This window comes from Poecilia latipinna, unplaced genomic scaffold (assembly GCF_001443285.1).
Source record: "Poecilia latipinna isolate Pla-1442-1.1 unplaced genomic scaffold, P_latipinna-1.0 Scaffold1334, whole genome shotgun sequence".
NCBI lineage: Eukaryota > Metazoa > Chordata > Actinopteri > Cyprinodontiformes > Poeciliidae > Poecilia > Poecilia latipinna.
The window spans coordinates 123,800-144,593 of record NW_015113950.1 but is presented as its reverse complement, the minus strand read 5'-3'; the positions used below and the strand labels follow the sequence as shown (position 1 = coordinate 144,593).

The window sequence follows — 20,794 nt, the reverse complement described above, 5'->3', positions numbered from 1 at the left end:
GAAGGAAACATTAGAATGTCAAATTTTAACTGGAAGAATTTACATTCTCTTCTAGTCACACATAGCTATGTTTTCTTGTGTCATGGTTGTTTTGTGCTTACTTTCTTTCTTTGTAGCCTTTATACCAATTTCTATCATGAACAATAAGCCCAATTTCTACTGAAAAGGAAAAGGAAAAAAAACTTAGGTTATATACCCTTAATATACATTCTTTAAAATAATAAATAACTGCACGAGTATAAGTATATATATTTTTTATTATCGAGTTACTCCTTTCATTCAGTTATTCTTTTTCGTTAAGAGTTTTGAGTTTGTGGTTCTCGAATCTTTCAGGTTGCAGACTGAGTTGAAAAGGGATAAGCAAAAGAAAACTTTGAAATTGGCCCCCTGTCTTCTCTCTCTATGTGTTGCAAACTTCATTTAGGTGACATGCTGAAGTGTTTGCAAAACGCGTCTTCTTCGCTCATTATACCAAAACACTGGCTGAGTACATAAGGTGGTTGAGTAAAATTAAAGAATAAATGACTTCATTTGGACTGGACTGCTGCAAGCTAATGAACTTCATGTCAGCGATTAAAAAGAGGAACATCATTTCCATTTGATGAAAATGGCTGACTGAAATTGTCACCTAACAGAAACAGAGTTGCTCTGTGCACATGAGATAAGGGAAGCGGAGTCATTTGAGCACTGACTGACAACCATTACAAAGAAAGAAATTCCAGCACCAACTCCTGGCTTTCATGATGATTCCTCCCTCTTTATTGCTTGCCTAACTTTTTTTTTTTTTTTTTAAGAAAAAGCCAAAGAAAACAAAACAAAACGGGGGGCCCCACTGGCCCTTCTGCGGTGGCGAACATCGGTGCCAGCATCTTTTGTTCCCAGGCAGTACTTACGTATACAGTCGTGCCCCATCCCCCTGTAGCCGTCTCTGCATTTGCACTTGTATGAGCCTGGCGTGTTGTAGCAGGTGGCGAAGCCGCTGCAGTGGCTCAGGCCTAAAGAGCACTCATCCACGTCTGAAAGATAATAGGAACATGAAAACATTCAGCGACAGAGCGCGAGTGAGGAAACCCTTCAGACACAACAGTGGGATATCAAAAGGTTATTGCTCAATGTGCACATGAGGGGAAACTCAAAGTTTATTTAACAGAAGCGCCTATGTTTTCATGAATGCCTGTGAAAAATCGTTTATGAGGGTTACTTGGGAGGTAGAGGGACACAGCAAGGTCATGTAAGCATCTTCTGAGAAGTGAGATATTTGATCTATAAATAATAAGCCCTTTCAAAGCAAAACTTATGTAGGTTTGTCACACTCAGCGTTGTAAATCTATATTGAGCCTTCATTTCTGTTAGCTTTGATGATTATGGGTTAAAACTAATGGAAATGGAATGGAAGTGATTCTCAATTTTTAACAGAGGCACAATCAGGTGGACAGGAAGGGAAGTTATTCACTTCTAGATCTTCTTCAGGTGGTAAAAATGTAAAAAAAAAAAAAAAAAAAAACTTCTGCCCTTGTTTGATATAAAAACTTACTAACAAACCTTTTTAAAACATATTTCATAATAATGAAATGTCCACACCAGTTAATGAATAATTGTTAATTTGGTTCGTGCGTACATAAAAGTGTTACATTGTGTCTCCTTATTACTGTGACCTCACCTATGCACTGGTATTTCCCGTTGATGTATTGTAGGTCAAACCCTTCGTGGCATTTGCAGATGTAGCTTCCAAAGGTGTTAATACATTTCCTGAACCTGGGACACACTGCTATCCCTGCAGCACATTCATCCACATCTACGGGAGGAAAAAAAAAAAATCTGGTTATTACAAAAAAAGAAGGTATTTGAACAAATTAAGCCAAATAGTTCCATATGTCAATTTAGAAACCATATAACCTCTGGCTATAATAAAAGTCAGGTAATGCAGATCTTCAATATTAAAGGACAGAAATTATATCTATGATAAACCACTGTTATTCAAGGCAGCAGATTGCTTCACCTTCTCTGCTTAACATTCATTTATGAACAAAGCATTTTCTTCTCTGTGCACAGCGCAACGCCTTATTTCATAATTTAAAGCCTTATTTCAAGTAGGTCTTTTGCTCACCTTAGCAGAAATGTGAGCATTAATATTTAGCGACTAGTACAAACCGCCCAAAAAATTTCACTCATTTGGTGCACATCTCAGCTGAGCAATTTATTTATTTAAACAATTTTTTAAACATGGCGAAATGTTGATTTGTCGCACATCTTTGGTTAATTCAAAGGCAATCCAGACTATGTTAGTTTGAATTTAGTCTGAATTTCCTCAAAAAAAATATATGTTCACACAACCCAGCTAATATTTGGCTAGTTTACTGTTAGCAAACTATGACTAGACCATTCTGTGACCTCCCTGTCAGATTTGGTCAAGTTCATGAAAGCTGGTTGGTTTTCTAACATCAACCCAGTTTTTAACCATTATCCACAGATTTCCAATGGAGTTGATATTGGAATTTTGGGAAGAAGATCCCAAAAGGTCCCTATAAGTTTGTTTAATTCTCACAAAAAAGTCTCAATGTGTATTTGTGGTCATTGTCTTGATAAAACACCCAGTTAGGTCCAGGTTTTACCCCACAAGGTGCTGCTTCCTCCATCACAATGGTGGAAGAATCAACTTTACTTATTCTCACATATTGTGAAATAACTATGTCATTATCTTATCTGGCCATAATATTTTTTCTCCAGATGTTTTTGTAACTTGGCAGTGTGGGAAGCTACATGTAAGACTTGAAGCCATTGATTTTAAAACCAGAGAGTTCTTGGTCACCAGTCTGCCATCTTGCAGCAACGTTTAAATTGTCTGAATATTGAGGGAATTATTGGTGTTCAGGAAATTCCACTTCATAGGTTCCTGGCTTGTGTGTGAACATCTTAACAAACTTTGGTGACAATTTTGGTATTTTTCCAGTGCTTGGCAAAAATAATGACACATCTGAAAAAAACGTGTATTGAGTGCAGTTATTTATTATTGAGCAGGATCGTCTATACAACTATAGACAATCCTGTAATCTATAGCTGTATAGAAACGACCCCAAAATGCTTCAAATTTGACTGTATTTCTCTATTACGCTGTAAATTAATAACATTTCTGTCAATATGCCGGAGTCAGCCAGGAGGCTATTTTTCACCTACAGTCCATAGGCAGATGGCAAAAATCACCCTAAAAAATAAGATCCAACTAATGTAAAGTCATGCTTCACCTTCTTAGAGCTCCAGTCTCTCTTTCCTTCTGTCATTCTTCCAAAATTGATGTCTACCTGAAAAACCCGCCCACACAATATCTAACCAGCAGTTAAAGACAACATTAAAGGAACATGCTGTAGCAACCAAGGTATTAATACTGACATAGGTTAACTGCTTTAACCTTCCTCCCAACCCTCCACACATCTTATCCGTTAAGTTACCCATCTAAGCTGCAGCACCAAAAATAAAATCCGTAATGAATGGAGGATTGGTTTCTCTCTGCTGTGAAATAGACAGGTTGTAAGAGGAGTGGAGTCTCTCTGAGGGCAGGAGCAGTGATAGATTTATAATATTCTTGACAAGGGAAGAAAAATTAACAGAGAAATATTTTAGATATTCCCACCTTCACTGCTTTGCTTTGAAAAGAGATTGTGAAGAAAATTTTAAGGCAGGTTCTGTTACAAAGTTGTGAGAAGTCATTTAAGGTGCAGTGAATAAATCCTGTGTCACCTTCATTTAGCGTGAATTCAGATTGGGTTCCCTGATAGTCCACTTCAGTCTTTAAACTAATGTCATAAATGTCAAAATAATTTTCTTAAATGCATTTTCATGACATGGGCAGTTATTTACAGAGAAACTGATGATTATTTACACAAAAAGTAGAGATGCATGTTCTGTTCAGAGGATTAGGTAAATTATGTATTTTCCGAGCAAAATAGTGCCATTTTATAGCAGTAAAGTGACTTTGTTATCTTCAGTTGTTAAAAAAAATGCTGTAGACTTCAAAAATTACTTAAAAGAAACTTGGTGTTGTAATTTAAATTGGTGCTCAATTGAAATTGGGCCTTTGTCTCTTTAAGAAGCTCTTGCTGTTTCTGACGCTCCACCTTCAGCGCATCATTACAGCAGTCTCTCTCCATTAAGCCGTTTCCAATGAATATTGGACTGAGAAGTAGCTTAAGCTCAGCAAACTCAAAGTTCCTCCAGGTGTTTGCTAATTGCTGCTACCGCTAGTCTGCTGGAGCTGAATGGGGAAGGCGTAGAGGAGGGATGCTTTGTCAGATGATAGTTTGAAAGTTTCCAGCTCCAAAATTCGTGGAAGTAGGGCGCGTTGATTTTGCAAAAACGTTATTAGTTCGAATTTTTCTTCAGATGACTCAGAAGCTAAGAAAAACCCGCTCAGCTTTACCTCAGTCGCTGGCAGACAGGAGTCTATCGGCAACATCTCAGTTTTCAGGCCAGAGTATATATTAAGACTGGGACGCACCCACACAGGTTCTTCCATCTGGGGCCAGCTGCAAGCCCGGTGACGGACACTGACATCGGACCTCTCCTTTCAGCACCTCGCAGCCGTACTGGCAGTTGGCCATGGCGCAACTCCGAGCGTCTGATGAAAAAAGAAGCAAACCACATATTAACTCAAGCATGTGCCACAAGGGGGTTCAAAGAGGAACAGTTTATTCCACTCCCTCACATCCACGCATACACACACACACACATACACACGCACACGCACACACACACGCACACACATCTCTTTTATCCTCTGGCCAATTTGTTAGAGCAGTGCCACTCGTCTGCCTTTTCTGATATTTGCCAGCTTGACCCCGGGTGCAGCCAAGAGAACAACACAAGCACTGCCATTATTAGGTTCCTCTGGTGAGCCGATGCTGTGTGCTCACACCTTGGCTCAAAGCTCCCTCCTTCAGGCCCTTTGATCATTTCTTACACAGAGAGTCTGATTATCCATCTTCACCGTATTGTTGTGGCAGGGTACGGCCTATTTCCTGTTGATTCACACAGGGAAGATCAAGACCCTCCAAAATAATAAAATAATGGAGCAGAAATGGTTTGAGCTCCCCTGATAAATTCATGTCCTAAAAAGGAAATTAAAAGCAGGGCTCATGCTGCTGCAGCGACTTTGGCTGTTTTCAGGCTCCCTGGAGTACAGTTTGATGACACAGGCAGTCTGGGCTGATTAAATGCCACGGCGATCCATTGATCAAAGCCACGGCAGGGGGAGAAAAGACGAAAAGCAAGGTGGTTAACACCATCACAAAAACAACACCTAGACTAATTTCACATAGCCTCAAGTGGAGAACAAGTCAGACTTTATAAGGTGGAAGAATTAATTTTCTTTTTTTTTATCTTATCTTAAAAAAAGGAGCTAATTAAAAAGAGGTAGCAGCAGTCATATAATCCTGAACTGAAAATGTGTGGAGAAATAGTAATCGGGGGGGAACTGAACTTGCAGGAGATGGGAGACGTGCACCGGCGGCGGCTCGTATTATGAAGGAAAACCTCACGGCGTCCAATAAAAACTATATATTCACTAGAGGGTTAGAAGACTTTCTTTTATATTTTTCATTTTACCGCCTTAAGGGCTCTTCACAGGAGGCTTTCCGAGAGAGGAGCAGCTATAATGAAGCAGATCAACACGGGGCTTTAATCAAAACAGTCTATCAAAGGATTGCAGGGCTGCTGTCAGGGCCCTTACACGGGCAGAAAAATGAATTTTTACCACAAAGGGCAAGAACTTTCCAAAAACAATGGTGCAAGCATTTGCAGTGCCAGACAAAAGTTTACATACATTCACAATGATTATTAACAGCATGTTAATATTGGGCTTTTCACGATGCATTTGAATCCCTTATTCCCACAGTGAAACAATTAGAAAATATACAAATTTGAGATATTTTTCCAAACATGACTTGGGTGCACAAATTTGAGTTTTTTTGCAGTCCAGCAGGTCAATTATGATAAAACAAGATTTCAGAATGATAAAACAGGGAACATTTATTTTCTGAAATCACCCTGATCTGAACTGAAGACATAAGGAAACAACCAACTTAACTGAGTTGAACCATTTTTGACAAAAAAATGTGCTCAAATAGAAATAATCCAGGATCTTATTGACGGCCACAAAAAGTGTGTGGCAGTCAATAACTTACACTTATAACACTTTACCACTATAAATTAGAAGAAAAAGTAATAACTGTGCACGCATTAGTTATTGTATCATGGAACACACCATGGCTGTGCATAAAGGTTAGGAAGAGGGGAGTTTATGCAAAGAGAGAAAATAAATATCCACACCAATACAGACAAAGTGTAGAATAAAATGTGTGTGTATGTGAGAGAGACTCACTTCCACAGGTCCCATCAGGCATCAGCATGTAGCCATTTAGGCAGTAGCACTTGTAGCTCCCATACGTGTTCATGCACCTGTGCTTGCAGGGCCTCGGCTTCAGCCCACACTCATTCAGGTCTGCAGAGAGACGAACAGTCAGAGAGAGAGAGACAGACACAGACAGAACGTAAATGGACGAGAGGAGACAAAGCCCCCCCCCGCCCCGCCCCTTCCCAAAACAAGGTTGAAATTAGGCAAGGGGCAAAGGTGATGGGGTCAACTATGTCAAACCACCCCCTGCATTTGTATGTGGGTCAGACATTGTCTTTTTGTCTGTCTGTATATGCGCTAATGTGTGTGCTTTAGAAGTGGGGGTTATCGTAGAGGCAGTAAAGGTGTTACCATGTTCCAACAGGTCCTGAACGTCTCTCTTTGATGATTTACCAGAAAGCCAGTGTCGACTGTCAGCAATCCCACCACCTGCATTACACTCTCTGAGTCACCATGACTCCAGGAGACAGAAGCCTCACCAACCACCACTCTTTGACAGATATGTACAGATCCACTGTCTTTTGCACGTCTGCAGAAGACAGTGGACCAGCAGCCCTACAGAAATCAGATAAGGGAAGGATGCTGACAGTTTTTCTCGCGGGAGAAAGACATACTCTGTAAGAGCAACACCTGTCAAGTGCTCAGCCATATCCTGGCTGTTATATTTTTCTCGGAGTAGACATTTTCACTTGTCAACCACAGATGTAATTAAGACCATTATAAATGTCTGCTTTTGATAATAGCTTTTTAGAAGTAGGGTGTTGTTATGTAAGCTGCTTCGCTTGGATTATTTAAAAGTATTAATTACACTTTTGTTCCTCCTGACAAGTCAGCGTTCTTATTATAAAGGATCTTTATAGTTTCTCATGTTTCCCTCTACTATAAATCCCACTGAAATCTAATATTTAAAAAACAGGATGTTTTGCTCTCAGCTGTACCGATGCATTCCACAAAGTGGATAAAACAAAGATTGATTACCTTGAAATTCTTGAACTTCAGCACACATCAACAGCAAGAATGCTGCAATTTGGACGCAGTTGTATTTTCCAACTGGGTCAAAGTCCAAAAGAGTAATCAGAACTGGGCTTGGCGTGAAAGAGGAAGGCAAACATGAAATTCTGACCTGTACGGTGATGAAAACCCAGAAACTCATTGATGGCCACAAAATTGTAAAAAAAAAAAAAAAAATTGCTGAGGTACAATTTGGTAAGAAAAAATCTTGTGACTGTTGTGTTCACATATCAGAGACCATGTATAGGATAGGTTTGGCTTTAGAAGATTAAAACAATTAATCGGAAGCTGTTGCTTAAAAATATTTTATTGACAACAATTTAAACAAATATTTTGAAAGTCCCAAACTAATGACTTCCATTCCTGATTTTTTTTTTATGCATGTAGGTCTGATGATTAACAATGTCTTTTTCTACGGTAAAGTCTCTGATTAAGCTAATTCATTTTTTATTTATCAACATTTGTTGGCGCTAAGATCCCTAAAAAAAGGTTTACTGTTGGTGCATAGCTTAACGCAATAATATAATAAATCTATCAAAAAATAGCATTTGTTCACCATCAACATTTTGATTTTATTAATGATAAAAGAAAGTGCATGAAAAGAAAAAAAATGAGAAAACCAAATAATCTCTGGCATTTATGCTGCAATCTAACTCACGTCAATGATTTTCTGTCAGATATTTCTTAAACCTTTCCATGGATCTGTAAATGCTGTAATATAGACCATGTTTCTAATTTGTTCTGCCACAGTAGCAGCTTCTTAATGATAAGAGCTACAGAATGAAGAACCGTTTCTCAATACTCGACAGTCAATATCTGCTGTAGTGTGCAGCGTTATTATTATTTATATTGGAACTCGTTGGTCAGATATTCGCTGTGGCATAGTTTACTGTAGGTCTTTGTCAGCGGCAATTAATTATTCCTCTAGTTGTGAATTAAATGTGTTGTGGTGTGCATTTGGACAGTCTGAAAGCAATCAATATTTAATAAAAGCATGTCTTGAGTCTTTCCTCGCTATTAAAAATAGCAGATGAAGTAAGGAGTAGCCTGCAGGTGTAAAAGTATATGATACAGGAAGACAGAGTTTTCATTTCAATTTTTTCCCTGAAGCACTTTTTAAAATTAAGTATGGAGGATATGGTGTCACTCTTGTTGGAGGTTATCACAGAATTAAAGGAGGGACCGGATGGTGCAACTTGTTCATACTGAACCACAAGACTCGCTTGCCAATTTTAAAAGTTATATGAAGAAGATGTAAGCCTTTTGTTCTTTATTCTTTCCAGGTACTGTGGCTTCTTCCCGCAGTCCAAAAACATACATGTTAAGATAATTGGCCAAATTTTCATTAGGTTTGAGGGTGTGTGCATGGTTGTGTATCTTGGTATGTCTTTCTGGTACACCGTGATGGACTGGTGACCTCTCCAGGATGCATGCATGTGCCTCTCACCTACTGACCAGCATGCACAGAGAAATCAGCCCATGAGCAGAATTGCATGACGTTCAGAATCAGCAGTAAAGGCCAGCGATACGAGTCAGAAACTCAGAAATCCAATATTTTCCACTTAGTAAACCTATCATACCAAAGTTCTACCAGGTCATGCTAACAATGATAGTCTTTGATGTGGAGGTTGTTACTGAAAACTCAGTGTTACGAATAAAATTAAGCCTGAGGACCCTGGAGGTCAGTCCCTGGCTTATGCAGAGGAGTTTCTTTTTACTATGTTCTAATATGGACAGGAGGTATGGACGGATGAAAACCAAAGAAAAAGATCTCTTATGCAAATTAATTAAATAGGCTTCCTTCATAAGCTGCTTGGCACAGTCTTACAGATAAGTTTTTTTATTATTATTATTTTTCAAAGCCTTGTCCAGTTATCATTTCAATAGCTGTGAACATAGACCTGAAAGAATTGCAGATGTTGGATACTTTGATGTATTTCACCATGTCACTACTTTTTAAAAGGAATACCAAGCCAAATGGAAAAAGTTAAACAAAGTGCACACCAACAAATCTTGGATTTATAAAACTGTGAACAACACCGGAGGGTGTGCTTTCTTCTTCTTTGTTTTATTGAGTAGTTTGTTCATTGTCTCTGTCTGTGTGTTTAAAAAAGTTGAAGCTTCTTTTTCACTTTACCCAATCTTTACACAAATCATTGTTTCAGTTCGGGTCTTGGTTAAATTTTTTGTTTGACCTCGGTTCAGTTTTAGTTTTTTTTATTGTTCAGCCCACCTTAGCAGCTCGTCTTGTTAAAATAAGATCAGTTTAATCATGTGTCTGCCTTTGAGCCTTCACCTGCCTTGGTTTTCCAACGAGTCACGTTCTAGGAAACATAAACAGCTTCATCCACTTTGTGACTTTTACCATTTGTTTCTCAGCTACAGCAGAACCTTTACAAATAGACTTCCTTTAACGTCAGAAGTTGGTCCCCCCCCACCCCCTGCCCTTGCAACACTATATATGGCCCCAACTTTAGCACTGTGAACACATGGCAGGGAAAGCTGCATACTGTTGAGAAAATAAATTTAAAATAAGCTAGTTTTAAAACTTAACATGTCTTGATTCAAATGGCCTAAATTGTGGTTTTAAATCAGTGACTTATTCTGGCCTATTGACCTTAATTTAACTGTAGTTACAGCAGATGGTTTGCTAGGATCGTTTGAACTGCCTTTTGTCTGTGAGAAAACAATACAGTGGAAGTTCCAGCTTTTCACATTCATTTGTGAAAGGCCGTAAACACGGCAGGGGTTTTAGGCTTCAGATAGAGGGTCAGAGATAGCTCCTGGTTGGATGAGCAAAGATACGCCTTATTTGAATAAATTAAATACAAGAGGATAAAACTTTCTACACAGAAGTAACAGATCAGATTTTGCTCTTGCAACTTCTCCAAAGACGTCTTTGCTTTTTGTTTGTCGTTTCCATCTTTTGTCTTTCTCTCTCAGGTAAATTCATGTGTTGTTTGTGCTCTGAGGTTTCTGATGTTTTGTGATGTTTGTCTGGTGATAGTTTGCATCTGTCTTGAATAAATGCTGATTATTGTGACGCTGTTATCTCTGCGTGATCTCAGTCTTTGCGCACAGCATTTTTCTGAACCCGGGCATAGAGAGGATATAACGAGTCAAAAGGTTTTTAAAGTTCAAGAATTTTTCCTCTCTTAACAATACCTTTGCCATTTAAAAGACACCACAAGTTTAATCTGGATAAATGATGAAGCAGATGCACAATTTCTATGATCTACCCACACACCCCTCCTCTTCTATTAATAGAAGTTTCTGATCTACTGACACCGCGCAGGCTGACTGATCCGTGGCTGTAACAAGGCTTTGGAACGTTTGCCTCTTTAAACCCACAAAGTGCCAGCAGGCTTAAAGCAGCGTTTCATCACTGGGAATACTTTCATATCCAGCTTAGGGGTCAGTTTGTTAACACTTGTTACAACAGGGCTACTATTTAAAAATGTAAAAGCTTTACTTACCATCACTTCACAAGTAAGGATATCAAGGACCCAAAAATAAAACTGAGGATAAACAGAATAAGGAATTTATACTCTTAATGGCAAACAAGTGAAACGGCACTGGATACGAGTTTTGGATAGATAATCCACTGTTGTAACTTCCAAGAATATTTGTCTTGGAAGTGCAAACATAAACTATATATATTGCGAAACATGGCTCTGTGTTTTGAGTAATTCAAATTCCATTTTGATTTTCAAAACAAAATTCAATGCTTTTCTCTCAGAGCCATTGATTTATTTATTTTTTTATGCTATGGCCACAAATTTTAATGCGTTCAATGTCTTTTGTTCTTTTCTTGTAGATAAATCAACACAAAGTAGAGAATATTTGCAAAGTATAAAGGATAAAACAATTTTAAGATTTTTAACAAATAAAACATTAATGTTTGTCACATATTTGCCACAGTCAAAAGTATGTTTTAATTATAATGTAATTATAATGTAATGTAATTGAAATACATTTAAAAAATATTATTTGCAAAGTAGCTCAAACTCAGACAAATTTGATATCAGTACTAATTTCCATATCATGCCACATGTTTACAATCTGATTTAAGCAATAGCTCTGACCAGGCCATTTTATTACGTGTTCTGATCTAAACCATTCAAAAGCAATTCTAAATTTATGTTTAAGGTCAATCCAGAAATCAGTGCAGAGCTGCTGATGAACGTCCACCTTTGCTTTAAGGGGACTGAACATAAATGCATAAATTCACATTTTGCGCTACTTTTTGTTGGTCTATTGCATGAATTCTCAATTAAATATAATTAAGTGTGTTTGTATTGTTCTAAAGGGGCATTTGCCATGGGATATTTTTTTTCTGAAATTAATTATCTTTGCCCCTTAACATTCACAGCAGTTATTACGGACCCTCATTAATGGATTTACGGAGACCCCGTAGCAACAGGACGTCGCTCGCGTGGCAAAGGAACAGGTCTCCGCTCGCCTGGTGGACTGAAAAACATCTTAGAAATGTAAATGAGGCATTACTGAAACAGTTGCATTCTCAGATAGTGGAAGATCAGTGAGCGTGAGCACAAGCCAAACACACAGCCAGAATGACCTCTACGGAGACAGATAATAATAACCAAAAAATATATAGACCAAAGGGAGAGAAGGCAGTCAAAATAGTGCAGACTCAGACTGATGGAAAAACTGAAGAGATAAGAGGCAGCTATGTACAACAGCTTAACTTCTGAAATTGGCCCCAGGTGGAAAGCAACTTATACTATCACGAGTTGGAAAGTCCCTTTGGGGTGTTCGCTGAATGGCAAAAGAACTGCTGAGACACATCTGAAGCGATACAAGGTGGATTGATTTATTGGGTCAAGCCCCACAGAGGTGTGCCATGCTGCATTCCCGACACGCCTCTGCCACTGACGGGGGGGATTAGCAGGAAGCTCTTTCCTGGGGATTCACTTGTCTTTAAAGCAGGTAACGCCAGGCCGTGTTTGAGCTGCTCTGGTGGGGAGAAAACGGTTGGGACCATACAGATAATTTCTACAAAGTGAAAAACAAGGTTTACTCTGAGGACAGAAAAAAAAGAAAATAAAAAAATAGAATAGCGACTGCTTTTGTGTGCCGAAAAAAAATTTTTTTTAGTGGTAAGAAGAAGAAAATATATTGTGGTAAGAAACTGTGACATGCTGTGTGATCATGCTGGCATTTCAGCTCAGTAGCAGCTCTAGGGTGGCGCTTCATCTGTCACGGACGACGTTAAGTAGCAACAAAAAAAAAAAAAAAAAAAGCAGAAAGTGACATTCACGCCCCCTCAGGTGGCTGCTCCATGCAAGCTGCTGGGAGACGGCAGTGAAACTGCCGAGAGGAGACTTAATCGAAGAATCTCACCCTCCGTCACTACTCCCACTGGCTGATGGTCCACGGGAAGAAAGACAGGAAGGTGGCCATCCCACACCAGGGGTATTAAATGGTCCGGCGTCTCTTCTTTGTGCGCAAGAAAAGAGGTTAGAGTGGGGAGAAGGGAAATGTGATGGATAAGGGTGTTGTCATTTGTTTGACATAAAGAGGTGAAGGAGAAAAGAGAGAGACAGTAATAAAGTGAGAATAGAAAAACTTCAACCAGTGGATTAGAATGCCTCTGATAACATCAAATTCCTGGACAGCAAAGACAAACAATACTCAGAAAAGACAATTACACATGTGGGAACTGGACATGAGAGAAACAGCAGGGCTTGCTTTTGTTTCTCTTCTCTTGTGTTTTCTTCTTCTCTCATCTCCATCCCTTTTTTGTGGCAAGTGTGAAATAGGATCTGAGAGGATGACTATATCTCACAGATTCAGAAGATCTATTGTCGGTGTGTGACTGGACTTTTAAAAGTTGACTAGAGTTTCCATGGAAAGAGGCAAATCAGCGGTGGATTACAAACACTCGAGGCTCAGGAATGACAGCCCCTCCCTTCATGTGGGGCTGTCGCACCATCCGTCAGTCAAGGATCGCTTCCTCCGGCAGAAAACTAACAGTGGCTTTTGTTGGGTGACAGGGAGATGATACAAGCCCTTTTGACTAGTCTGCACACTCATTCAAGTGGTTCCCCACTGAAAGATAAGATAACCTCTCGGAAGAACTTTGCACCCTTTTAAGCAACACTTGTCACCGGTTTGGTTTTTTTTTTTTTTTTTTTTCACAATTTGTCACTTTGCAACTGCAAAATGTGATGTTTTTGTGTTGCTGTGTGTTTTATTGGGATTTTGTACAGTAACACAAGCAGTACATTAAGCATTAAAGGAAAGCTCAAGGTTTCAAGAACAAAAAGAAGAACATAAAAGTATAAAAGTTTCGTTAAGATACTCTGTTCTTGATGACCTGAGGGCGAGAGTTCAGCCCTCTTCAGTTCCCTGAGGCAGAACAGTGGTTGTGGGGCCTTTCTGACCAGAAAACGAGGTGTTCAGTGACCAGGTCAGGTTTGAGGTGATCTGGATGCCCAGGAATTTGACGTTGTCCACACGCTACCAACTCCACTTGAATGAGAAGAGAAGAGGTGGGCGTTAACCCTAACCCTCCTCGGTGTTGAGCACCAGCTTGTTCAAAGAACACCCCTGGGACAGGAACTGGTTCTCTCTGTAGAGGGTCTCACCACTGCTTGTTATAAACCCACTGAGGTGGAGTCATCCGCAAATTTCAGAAACGTGCTGAGGAATAGATAGCTGCGCAGTTGTGGGTGAATCGCGGGAACAAGAGCCGGACTGAGCACATAGCCCTGCGACATGCCTGTCTTCAGGAACTGTCAAGTTGATAGAGAGAAGCTTTCAACAGCAATGTGACCCTGATCCCATCAACTTGTCTGGGAAGATGGTATTGAATGCTGAACTAAAGTCTACAAATAGCATCCTAAGCTAGGTGTCAGGATGCTGCAGGTGTATCTGGGCTGTGTGCAGAGCAACTGAGGAAAAACTTTCTCACTGCAACATGTAGTGGCCAGCATGTTTCACTGTGGGGATGATGTGCTGAGCGAGGTGCTGTAGTGCTAGAGTTCTGTGAAACAGAGTTGTTATATCCACAACTAAAACAATCATTTTGGTTACATCTGATTAAAACACTTTCTTCCACATTTTACCTTGTCTGTATAATGCAAAGATAAAAAAAAAAAAAATAAAACATTCCAATACCCTAATTTTTAAATTGAGGCTTGTCACTAATATATGGCTTAACACAACTAAGTCACAGTGAGCTTTTTCAATTTGCATTTAACTGTAGGTATAGAAATGTACATGTTGCTAGGATACGCATTTTATAGGATACAAATCTTACTTTGCATGAAATGGGGAAACCAAGCAGCTTCGTTGGAACAATCCCCACTGAACAGATTCTGCAGGATTATGTGATAAAATCGGGGCAAATATGTCCAAACAAAGGAGGTTAACTGCAAGATGCTGATCTGATCAATGAACAATCCCTTAGCAGAAGCAGTCTGAAGGCTCACGCTCTGCTCTTCATCAATGTGACACCATCCTGCCATTCTCCATGACTTTTTTTTTTTTTTTTTTAATAGATTGCACTCCTGATAATGTGTTTTCTGTAAGAACATACCTCCCCCTTCACAGTTACCTGAACTCCTGGTAAAGAACGAGAAAAAAAAGAAAAAAATTAAAAATAGTGACTTCATCTTTAATTGCAGTAGTGTAATCTAATACTTAAACATAATAGTAATAAAAAAAACTTTAATTTTAGTACATTTATTAAATGGTCAAAAATAAATCCACATTAGGATTTTTTATTTTTTTTATTTTTTACAAAGTCACTATTGGCATAATTACAGGAACTCCTAGTATAAATGTAATCTTCTTGTTCTGGATGTGACACAGAGGGAATAAACAATCTTTGAATTCTCCCTGAACACCCAACCCCTTAGTGAAAGCATCATGTTGTGGGAATTATTTCCTTCAGGAGTGATGGGGAAGCTCAAAGTGGCACAAGGGAAGATGAAAAAGTTCATATAAAGGCTGCAAAAGACTTAACCCTTAACCTGAGGCAACAACTGAAAATTACTGGCTATAGATGCTCTCCACCCAGGTGTTTTTCAGTAAAGAATGGGCAACAATGGCTGGAAATACTTGATATTTAGGGACATATCCACAAAGACTTGCAGCTGTTACTGCAGCAAAAAATGGATCCATGAACTATTGATTCAGGGGAGCTAAATTCAAAATGCAAGCCATACGTTTTTGTTTATTTATTTATAAGCAATCTTGAAGCCTATATGCTATGTTCCTTCAACTTCACATAATAAAGTACCATGTGCTGACCTATGGTATTGAAGCCTGAAGTTATGTGACAAAGCATTAAAAGGTTTAAGTGGAATAAGTACTTTCGCAAGGTATTCTACATTTGTTTAGATACGAAAGGCACTCTCACGCTCATTTATCTTCATATGTATTTAATGACTGCATTTAATTGTCTAAAGAAATTTAAGCAGTTTCATTTACCTCCAATTAATCAGCTATTCTGTTCACAGAAAGTTTTACGCTTCAGACGTCCAAAAATAGTTTCTGTGTATTGTGATTCTGCACACAGTTCTCCCCACTGGCTGTTAGCACTGCAGGAAGATGGATGAAGAAAAATATTAGGCTTCCTCGAATGAAAACCTTCATCAAAGTGCTCAGAATCTCACATTGGGTGAATGTTTTAATATTCAGTGAGACAATCTGCAGAATCTTCAAAAAATAATTAATGGAAACTGCACCCAAATGTTAGTAAAAACATACTTTCTGTGCAAGGAAGCAATAATAATCAGGTGACTAGCATAACAGGGGGATTGCTTATCCAGGTGCAAAAAAAAAAAAATTATCACTTCTGGATACAAACAGTAAAACAAAAGACTTTGAAAGTCTTGAGCAACACAGTCAGACTCTACACCTCCTGTCCTGGTATCCCCTCTAAAAAAAAACAAGAAACTGAGCTTGTTTTGACCTCTCGACCCCTTTGGTTGTTCTTTAATGTTTCTGCAGAAAACAATGTGAAAAACTTCAAAAGGTAGACATCAAGCTGATGAGATCATGTCCGTGGAGACTTGAGACTGCTACTTTGACCAAATCTGAATAATTATGTAAATATTTCAGTGCTCTATTTTTCATATATTTGCAAAAGGCAGAATCTCACTGTGGCACTTGGTGTGTAGAAAAGGGCAAATTAACTGACAGCAACTCATACAAATCTGTACAAAAGCATATATATATATGTGTGTGTGTGTGTGTGTAATTGAGTATATTTATTCAATCCTTAGCACTCCTTTTGCATGGATTACTGCATCAATGCAGTGTGGTGTGTGAAGTTTGCAGCTCAATTGCTGAACAAACTCTTGAGTGTACTTTGCTTTACAATTCTCTGAGTTCTCTCCCACTCAGCTCCCCTATTCTGAGAATATGGATAAAGCAGTCTGTGGAAAAGCAGTTGCCTTTTGCTTCACCCTTCTTGAGGAGGATGTTAATGATGGTCTCCTAAACTTTTGAACAGCAGCATTCCACGTAACTGTCAGTACATGGTATTACTACTATATATATATATATATATATATATATATATATATATATATATATATATATATATATATATATATATATATATATATATATTTGTTCTCTTATAATACTGCAATTTTGTGAGACATTAAATTTCTTGGTTTTTATTTGCAGAAAGCCATAATCTTCAGAAATAAACATATAAAATATTGCACTTGGCTTGTGGTGAAGCTACAGTATGTATTATATGAGTTGTATTTATATGGCTTTTTGAACTAAATTACTTTAGCAAAATAAATGCTATTTTAATGAGATGAAGCCTTAAAGCTCGACGTGACTGTGATGAACTTGCGTGGCTACAAATAAATAGATTTCATGCATGAAGTGCTCTAAACACTTGCAGCTGTAACCAGCAGATGGCCAGTTAGAAAAGCAGTAACACATAGGGGTCTGTTCCTAAACCAATCCCAAGTCTTTGGAGAAGTAAACCACTGAATAATCTAGATATTAGGTAATACTCTAAAAATAATACAGCAAATTATTTGAACATGTACGCCACAGCTCTAATCTAACATTCTTGGAGAAGCCTTAATTGCACTTCTGGCTGACGGATGAGATGTAAGAGAAGAATGGTGTCTGGAGGCATCCCTCCCCAGAAAAATCGTTCAATTGTGTCAAAACAGCAGGTCAGCAACAGCTAATTAAATCCACCTGGATGCAATAATTATCTTATTAAAAATGCTGAGACCGGCGGTTGGGGGCGTGCTGCCAAACTGTTGCACAGATTATCCCATAATGAGTTTATTTGTGCAGCAGGAGTGCAGTCGTATATCCTCGCCAAAGTGTTCGACAGGAGCAATTCTCCTCCTCCCTCTCTGTGCTGGAGGGATGAAGTGCCTTCTTAAAAGAATGATAGGGTTTTACTGCCGTTGTGCAGTGGGTATTAATCCTGACAGCAGAGTGGTTGATAGTTTAAGGATGAACATAATGACATTCGTGTAAATATAATCCATTCAGAGGATTTAAAAATCCCATTTAGTCCTCTAAAAGAGCAAGTCAAATCTCTCAGAACTTGACTCAAAGAAATTAATATTAATAGCACGGGGCTTGTTTTTAGTCTCAACAGCAATAAATCCTCATGTGGTTTGCTCCTGCCTAATGTAAGCAACGCTCCAGAGGTGTCTGACATGCTTGTTAATCAGAAAGCCTGCAGGGTGACGCATCTGTCCACACGTCTTACTTAAACCTGTAAGAATGTGTGTCAAGTACAACATCTTTAAGTGTCTCCAAGTTTATGTGTACAGATTCCACTTTATTACAAATAATTGCCCTCCTGTTTCTCTACTGGAAACGTCAGTCTCTTACATCAGCAGGTATTTAAATAAAGCCCACATGGAATGACCTTTTTAGCTGAACAGCTACAAAATTGGCAGAAAATGTGGAGGAGGACAAAAGGGCTTTGCAATTATTAGCTTTTAAGGAGATCATTAAACATGCAATAACGCGCCGGCTTAATATTTAAAAGAAAATCCATTTATTCATATGGTCTTTTTAAAAATAAACTAGCCTGGAAGGAAAATTAAGAGAGTAAAAGGCACAACGCCACTTCCTGTGTGGAGAAGTAGAAGTATTTGTTTTATAAAATCAGGCAAGGGGTGGCTACAGGTGTTGTTACTCGTTTATCAAACTACAAGTGACCTTAAGGCATTTTGTTAAGGATGCCAATGTTGCAAATTGCCTTTGTGATGGAAAAACATTCAGATGTAAGAAACTAAGATGTTCTTATAATTTGTGCAGAGTTTTCATGTTTTAACAGCGACATTTGTTGACGATTTTCTGCCTGAATAAGACTGTCCTGGGTGCACCACCGTGAGTCAGCTCCTTATTTTATGTGCTGGACCAATGCAAAGTAGTGCATAATTTTGAAAAGAATTGAAAAGGTTATGTGAATAAATTGTTTTCATTAAAAAAAAGTGTACAAATAAAAAACTCCCATAGCTCTAACCCTAACCCTTTCCCTACAGAAACATTTTCTGTCTGCCTAAGCTTAGGAAGAAAACCATCAATCGGGGAAGTTGTCAAATTGCCTGTGGTAACTCTGGAGGAGATGCAGAGATCCAGTGGTTAGCTGAAGGAATCTATTGACAGAAAACCATTAGTCATGCCTTACACAAGTGTTAAATGAAACAAGCAAATACTGAAATATATCCAAAAGATGTTCAAATTGTTTCCAGTCCAAAACCAGTTATTTAGGAGAAACACAGTTACCAAAAGAAGGTAGCCTGCGCTGGTCAGAGGAGACCAACACAACTATGAGGTTTGTGATAGCAATGTAACAAAATGTGAAAAAGCTCAAGGGGTATTAAGTTTGTCTAGTAAACAGGCTGAATTTAAGTATGTTTACAGAATTATGGGAATCTCTGATTTAAAGTAAAGATCTAGATTCTCTAATGCAGTGGTTTCCAAACATTTTCTGGGCCCCCCTATGGATTACAGTAGGGGGAGTTAGACTCTGCTTGAACGATGTGTGTGACTGGGGGTCAGGAGGGTGTAGAGAGATCCTTAGAGACTCCATGTTGTACTCTTCCATCCACTCAAACCCCCCGCAGCACACACAGCGTTCATCATTGTTGTGTTGTTTTTTTTTTTTCATTCATCCATACCGCTCCCTGTGCCCCCCCTGCAATGGCACGGCGCACCCCCTAGGGGGCGCCGCCCACAATTTGGGAACCTCTGCTCTAATGTAATGTATGTGCAGCTTTATATATATATATATATATATATATATATATATATATATATATATATATAGTTCACAGAAGGCATCTGTGAACTATTATAATTTGTCTTTGTTTTAAAAGAGTAGTACAATTTATTTTATTGATACTGCTCTGTATGATGGTGCCTCAACTCCAAACGTGTAATTTGTGATTGATTGTGGTAAGAAAGCTAGAAACCCCCCCCAACAGAAACCAGAGGTGGTAAATCCTCAGAAACCTCTGGTCAGTACATCGTTATTTGAAATGTTAGTTTTCATCGTTTAATTTAAAATCATCGTCAAAATAAATCCTTAAGAGTCAACATTTACCATACGGATGGATAATATGTATTTTACATGGTTTGTTTCACAAAAAAACTCACCACTGGTTTTACTTGGTCAGATAAGTAGATCCGTGCAACTCTTTTTCCTCTTGGTTACTTAATGCAACAAAAAAATGGTAATTTACAGTACTTCTAAATATTGTCCACCTGGCTCACCAATAGTGAAGTCTGAATCAATGTCTGAAGAGACTGCATTTTAATGAGAAATTTGAAACTCTTAGGTCTTACTAATGACTTTAGTTTCAATAGAATTACATGCAATTAAACAAAAACCACTTCCATCAGACTGAGAGGTCAAATAAGAGTCAGTTTCAACATCTAAATCCGACTATGTCTGCCGCCGAACTGGAAATGACAGAACATCTACAGACTCTGCTGCTTCATCCTTGAATGTACTTGGATCCCATTTGTAGGATAACATGCTCCAGTCTAAATGGTTGGAAACAATCTCTATTGTAGCCGAATATGGGATGCAGATCCTTTTTCCTCTTCCCTTTTGTTGCAGATCAAGACAAAGTGGGGACGTCTTGGCCCGCAGAGACGAGCCGCCAATAGCCTTGAAATGCAGGATGAGTCATTTGGAACATTCCGGAAAGGATTTTCAACGAGCCCTCCTCCTCCTTCCTTGTTTTTAATTACACACTATCCTATTCCTGTCTCAGGGCGTGAATTCCACAGGTAATTTAAAGCAGCTTGGACGTCAACGAACAGCCAACCGGGGAGCTTCAGTGCTTTAAAACATGTCCAAACTGCCAATACCCAAAACCTACATGAACACACACA

At 38.7% G+C, this 20,794-nt stretch overlaps 1 protein-coding gene across 4 annotated transcripts in view; it reads right to left on the bottom strand.

The window, feature by feature from the left end:
- Positions 1–20,794, bottom strand: part of npnta (nephronectin a) — a 61,047-nt gene that overhangs the window by 15,896 nt on the left and 24,357 nt on the right. For 2 of the 4 annotated variants that reach the window (XM_015055749.1, XM_015055750.1), the window contains 5 exons: positions 12,782–12,877; positions 6,374–6,493; positions 4,493–4,612; positions 1,661–1,795; positions 894–1,016 (listed from right to left, as the gene is read on the bottom strand). In XM_015055749.1, the coding sequence (XP_014911235.1) occupies positions 894–1,016; positions 1,661–1,795; positions 4,493–4,612; positions 6,374–6,493; positions 12,782–12,877 (594 nt within the window). The remainder of the gene's footprint in view (positions 1–893; positions 1,017–1,660; positions 1,796–4,492; positions 4,613–6,373; positions 6,494–12,781; positions 12,878–20,794) is intronic. The other 2 variants (XM_015055751.1, XM_015055752.1) reach the window with 1 other exon arrangement.